This window comes from Epinephelus lanceolatus, chromosome 4, assembly GCF_041903045.1.
Source record: "Epinephelus lanceolatus isolate andai-2023 chromosome 4, ASM4190304v1, whole genome shotgun sequence".
In the NCBI taxonomy this organism is placed as follows: Eukaryota; Metazoa; Chordata; class Actinopteri; order Perciformes; family Serranidae; genus Epinephelus; species Epinephelus lanceolatus.
The window spans coordinates 38,456,297-38,462,677 of NC_135737.1; the positions used below are offsets into that span (position 1 = coordinate 38,456,297).

Below are 6,381 nucleotides of genomic sequence, written 5' to 3' on the forward strand. Positions count from 1 at the left end.
AATTGATAAGGCATTAAAAGTAAATTCAAAATATGGATTTATCGATAGCAGAGAGCAAATATAAGGCATTATAAAATATCACATCTGTCGGATAGACAAATTATGTTGCAGCTAAGGGAGACTAATAAGATAACTGCATGTTTAAAAAAACGTTTTTGATTGTAAGACAGATGTACAAGATTAAGAATGAGAGGTAGGCCTATGCCTAGTACAGTTCACAGCAAGAGCACTCAAGGCTACTACCTTTGACCTAATTTCCAAGATTGGACTTGTCATGCAGATAATCAACAAAGCCACTGATGAAATAATTGTAATAATGTTGTATGTAGACAAACCTGTGAAAGATGGTGTTTTTCTCTTGCAGTCAACATAATAGCAGTAGCTTGTCTGGTCAAAGTGTCACGCCCGGTGTCATCCTTTAAAAAAAGAAAATTCCGTGTGTAAAACATTGTCCCAAACACAGATATGCTGTAATAAAACAGCATTTTGTAACAATCAAGTTGAGATTTGTTTTGATATGCTAAGACATAATCATAAAGATTGATGATAGGGCTTAGGTGAATGTAGTTGTGTACTGAAGGAAACAATAGGATTACCTTTGATTGACATGATGCAGAAGCGTCAACTTCAGCAGGACATGGAACATCCGGAATATTCAGAGTTTTATTTAAGGTACCATCAACAGTCTTTGACAAAGCAGGATGACTTGGAGAGGTACAGGTGCCATCATCAAAGCCAGAGTACAAGGATGCAGTACTGTCAAATGCTCCAAAATGTTGTAGAGACACCGAGTGTGGACAGGAATGCACTCTGTTTTCCTCAATCAAAACATTTTCAGCTTGCACTTCGTTTTCCACCACTGCTTCATCCGTTTGATGCTCTCTGTTTTCCACCGTCGCTGGCCTGTATGCCCACACGTTTCTGTTCACATCCGATGAGGCTTCCCGGTTTGAGGTCGCTGTTGCTGTCCTCTCTCTCCGTGACGTGCTGCTGCCACCTTCCAGGTGGTCGCGGTGGTTTCTTCGAATGTGATACCATAGTGAGTTGTAGACTCGATAGTCTTTGGAACATCCATCGATTCCACAAACAACGCGAAAATCTGGACTACGGCTATGAGCAGAATTTATATGACTCAATAAAGATTTGAGAGTGAGTCCCACAAACACAAAGCAAATAACACAGCGCCAAATCATTTTCCCCCCTGTATCAGCCTACATTAGCTAGCTGCCATGTACCGCTTTTGCCTCTGAACCCAAGATGACCTGATGATACATCATGTGATACCAAGGGTACGTACCATAATTCCATGCCTTATAAGGACAGGAACGACTTGCCATTTATTAATGATCATGTAGATGTGACTCGATTTTAATAATTATAAAGTAATATAAACTTATTTAGAAAAATATACTTTGTATAAATGCAAAATAAACTTATTTAGGCTAAGCGGCCACCCCCGCTCCCTCTGTGCAGATGGTACAATCCACCAGTTTGCGCTCTTTTTTTTCCAAGTCAAGTCCGTTGCATTTTGAAAATAACCGCCTGCGCACACTTCGGTGTCGTATGTGGATATCAGTGGAGTCGAATTATGGATAAACTGGACGATGTTTCAATTGCCACACTCAGAGGTATGCTACAGGGATTACTTTTATATTGTGCTGATTTTATATTTTACATAGCTAACCTAGCTTAACGAATTGTGGATTCCCGGTGTCAGAGAGGCTAATGGGCTAAATGACATAAAATGAACAAGTACTTGGTAGGGCTTCGTGCATGATGATTCCCATCTAAAAAGTCTAATTTGGCTTTGGGACTTTCGTTGTATTTTCTTATTATTAAGGGCTGTAAATGCTGAAAATAGGCTACAGTAACACCTGGTCGTTGGTAAAACGTCAGCTGTTAAGATGGCCTAAAGCACATCACTGTTTGTCTCATATGTAACGTTACATCAGTACATCAGTCCAAGGCCTGAGTGTTACTTATTAAATCTGTAACATGTTTGTTTAAAAGTGCTATAGCAAATACTTGTATGTGTAATGTATTAAAGTAAAATTTTAAAAAAAAATCATTGTCGATCAAGCATTACAAAATATATTAACTGATGTGAAATGTGAATGCATTTTATCTAGCAGGGATTTATTCTCACTCTTACTGTAGTTTGCATGGCTTGAATCAGAATCAGAATCAGAAATACTTTATTGATCCCCAGGGGGGAAATTGTTAAAAAAAAAAAGTACTTCCACGGCGAAAAAACAGACCAAAACTCTCTCTACCAGCATGTCTAAAGAGGGCACAGCTTAACAAAGTTGCTTACAAAAAGTCAGACAATCATAAAAAGGAGGATAGCTAAAGTAAGGAAAATAGACAAAAAACAATCAGGAGTAACTGTAACAGGCTGCACGCTGCCGGTCGGCGCAAGCGCACTCATATAGATATATTGCACATATAGATATATCTCATTTATAAATGCTGTCAAATTCACTCACTGCTCTTGAAGTAGAATGGTAGTGTGTAGCAAGACTGAGGAAACTGTCCAAACAATGCTAATTGTACAAGAGGTGTCAGGGTATTGAGTTGGCAAAATATTCTCACCTGCTATGTTCAAATCTGAAGGAATTCAATGATAACATAATTTTCTTGGCACTGACTGTAACTTGTCTATATTGCAGCTGCTAATATTGGAGAGGACTTACTACCTTCGTTTTCCCGTGATGACATCAAAGATCTGTTTCCTGGTCCTGAAAATTTCTTGAGGCGCCGGGCTATATGGCTTGTTGTGAATAATGATGAAAAGGTCAGGGCTGTCTTTCACAGTATGACAGAACTGTTTAACAGCACAACAGATTTTCCAATAGTATAGAAATGTCAAGTAACTTCAAATCCGGTCCACATAATATTTCATTATTTTAGACATTTCTGCTTTGAGTCCCTTTCAACAGTGGATATAAAATGAAAAGAAGTACTTTTTTCAAGTTTTTTTAATCCACTAAAAGATAATGTTATTCTGTAAAATGTTTGTGTAAATGTATTGCAGGTGGATAATGCTCCTGAAATTCAGCAGTCACCCCCCACTGGAGGCAGTGACCTTTCAAAAGACAAGGCCAGTACTTCTAAATTTGTGACTCTGTCCAACCCAGAATACATAGTCTTCACAGACAGTGAGCTTGAGCAGGTGCGACGCTCCTACTTTGAGCAGAAACGGCTGGGGACTGAGCACAGTGTGGCCTTATCCAAGGAGCTCTTCTGCCGACTCATAAGAAACACTATGACTAATATGATTTCTATCGCAAGAGCTACAGAGGACTGCAGATACCCCACTAAACATGAGGTGAATGCCATGGCAAAGCGATTGGTGGAGTACTATCCAATGATAAAAGACAGGTCATCAAACAGTGATTGGGTGAGTAGAGTTTTGTCACTTTTGCTTGTTGATGGTATGATGTTAACTGTAAGATTTTGCTAAATTCTATTCATACAGTGCTAAACCATAACAGAAGGTTCAAATGAAGCTAGACTTTGCTGAAAACTATAATTACAGTATAAGAAAGCTTGGGTCTCTTGTCATTTTTTAATATTTACTATGTATGCGTTGCAGGAGCATGTTGCTAAAAAGCTCATGAAGAGACTCTCAAATGTCAGAAGTCCATGGAAGGCCAAAGTTCCTCCTTCGAAGAAACCACGACAAGATATGGAAGTCAGTTCAGACGTTTCAACCACTGACTATGATGGAGATTCCAGTGCCTCCACCATTATTCTGGAACGGTCACCTATTAGTCCCATGGGCATCCCAGTGCTAGATCCGTCACCTAGAGCTAGCACCCCACTGCAGAGCCAGGACAGCAGTGATGAAACATGTATGTATTATATTAAACATCATCATTTTGGCTGAGTTAATTCACATGACATACACTGGACATTCAGCAGCTTTAGAATCTTTCAGTGTCTGTCCAAAGGCATATGTATTCTATTGTCCAATGTTTTGCTTTTATATCAAGTAACATGAACATTAATTAATTCCTACCACTTCCTGAGTTTCATTATACTGACAACTTGTTAGTTTGGAAATCTCATATCCTCTTTCTACCATAACTTCCATCTGTTTTCAGCTGGTTCAGCTGACTTCATGGACAGCCAGAAAACCCAAGCAAGACACTACAAGACCCTTCAAGAAATGTACAAGTCCAAAAAGCCAAACAAAGCTGCAATAACTCATTTGCTGAACCTAGAATTTGAGTCTCGAAGATGCTTCATCACCTCTGATGTCTTAAGGGAGCAAGACAGACCAGCAAAGATTCTAGAGGCTTACCCATGTTTCCGAGAACTGGATCACGTAAGTAATGTTGGTCCTATTTAGTCCACATTTTCAGCTCTTCCAAGGACTTGTTTTAGCATGACATAATTGGCATAATGTTCATATACCTTAGACATTATAGATCTTTTTTGAAGAACATTAGTCATCAGAATGTTTGACAAGGACTAGCAGTGAACATTATTTTTTTTCAGGAATTTTCTTTCTGTATCTGAATCTATTTTTCAGGTGTTGGATGAGCTGCAGCGAGTCATCCAACCGACCAACTCCCAGTACATCTCTGAGATGAAGAGCAGATGGGAAACCTTCTATTCAAAGGTCCAGTTTTATGGGGTGATGAAGAAAGCCATGAAGCCTCCTAAAACTTTGAATGAAGGTGAAGTCACAATACATTGACTTGTTCATTTTATATAATAATGTGTCATGATAAGTTATTTATGGTACCACCTTGTATTGTGCCTTTTTCATTAAACCAGTGGAGCATGTCACAGCTGTGTTCAGAGCCCTGCCACTGCTCTTCTCGTCCAGCACCATGCCACCTAAGAAGCTGGGCTTAAGCAGCGAGGCTCTTTTCCATGTCCTTACGGTGAGATTTACAGACTTACTGCAATATTTCATACTATATGTTCCAATTATTCACACATACATTTTATGTCCGTTTTAGTTACTTTGAAATAAACATTTAACATTTCAAAATATCCAAAGGGGAAGTGTTCTCCATAGTGTAGTTGTTGTAGTACTAACTTCATTGGAACTAGCTGTGGTGCTTTCAGTATTTGTAGTGCTCAACAATGACAGTACGACATCTTCTCCCTCTCAGGGGTTACTGTGACTATATGTTTTTAAGTACAATTATGATTTCACCAATGTCCTAGTTCAGGTCAAACTGCGTATTACTTGTGATGTTTTTCTAATCCTCTACATTGATTTGTGTCATCTAGACTTCAGAGGATCCTGATGGTTTCCTGCGCCAACGACCACTGTCTTGTCCAGTTGTCATTGTTTCTGAGGGCAACTGCATGATCGCCATTGGAAACATGCCAGTGACCACCTTCAACATTGAGAGGTTTAATGAGGGACTGCTCTACCTCATGGCATATTACTATGCCCTGCACCTCACTTACCCAAAGTGTATTTCCACACTTCTGTCAGTACTGCAAACAGAAATTCTCCAAGACTCCATTCATGAGCAAGATTTGACCCCTTCCTACAAAAAAGCCATAGGCAAGTGGAAGTCCTTCATTGAGTGAGTGAGTCTCTTTGTTTCTTCTGTGTGTTTGTTTCTTTACTCTGCCCCACTCTCTATCTGATGTAAGACTTTCAGAGAAAGTCAATGTTCTGTTTCAGAAAAGGTTCATCACAGTTAGCCACATTTGTGGGTGAAATTGAAAACGTTTCCTGTGGGATATTGTGCAGTGTCAGCTGCTGCAAAGTTATTTTAATTGTTATTGTTGTTATTTAATTGTTTGTTTGTTTATTTAAGTGTCAAACACCATGTTTGGTGCCCAGCCCTCATGGGCTTATTAGACACTTTAGACACTTTGTTATGGTATGCTGCTACAATAGCTGATTTTTTTTGACAGTGAGGTTATAACTCAAATCAAAACTGGCTTTTCAATCTGTCAGTGATAGATCTGGAATCTGGAAGTGGTTCTTTGATGGATGTTGAATTGAGCAATTTTATTGCAAAGTTAATAAAAAATATTAAAAATGAGAATGTTTTGGTGTCTTGATTTAAGACAAAGTCACTTATTTTTATAATGCTGTTTGAAGAAATTTTGTCTTATTTTAAATACTTTTATACTTATTATTAATCCCAGATTAAGGTGTCATTTCTTAAAGTTAACTCAGTCAAGAGACCAAAATTCTAATTTTAAGTAACTTAATCTTAAATAAGTGGGTTTTCATTGCTTGTTATAGAAGAACTTACTTAAATTTAAGATTTTCTGTCTAGTTTTAAGGCCCATTTTAGTCTTTCAGAGGCAAGAACTTTGTGCTTATTTTAAGAATTCTTGTCAAGTAAAAAAATCTTACCCCATTGGCAGATTTTTTTGCTTGATACAAGATAATTT

General features: G+C 38.3%; 1 protein-coding gene across 1 annotated transcript; it reads left to right on the plus strand.

The window, feature by feature from the left end:
- The first annotated feature begins 1,588 nt into the window (after positions 1 to 1,588).
- LOC144462870 (uncharacterized) lies at positions 1,589 to 5,927 on the plus strand. Its single transcript, XM_078167522.1, has 8 exons — positions 1,589 to 1,628; positions 2,670 to 2,803; positions 3,062 to 3,400; positions 3,596 to 3,854; positions 4,107 to 4,330; positions 4,538 to 4,685; positions 4,786 to 4,895; positions 5,251 to 5,927. The coding sequence occupies exons 1-8, from the start codon at positions 1,589 to 1,591 to the stop codon at positions 5,557 to 5,559; spliced, it is 1,563 nt and encodes a 520-aa protein (XP_078023648.1). The 3' UTR covers positions 5,560 to 5,927.
- The last annotated feature ends 454 nt before the right edge of the window (positions 5,928 to 6,381 follow it).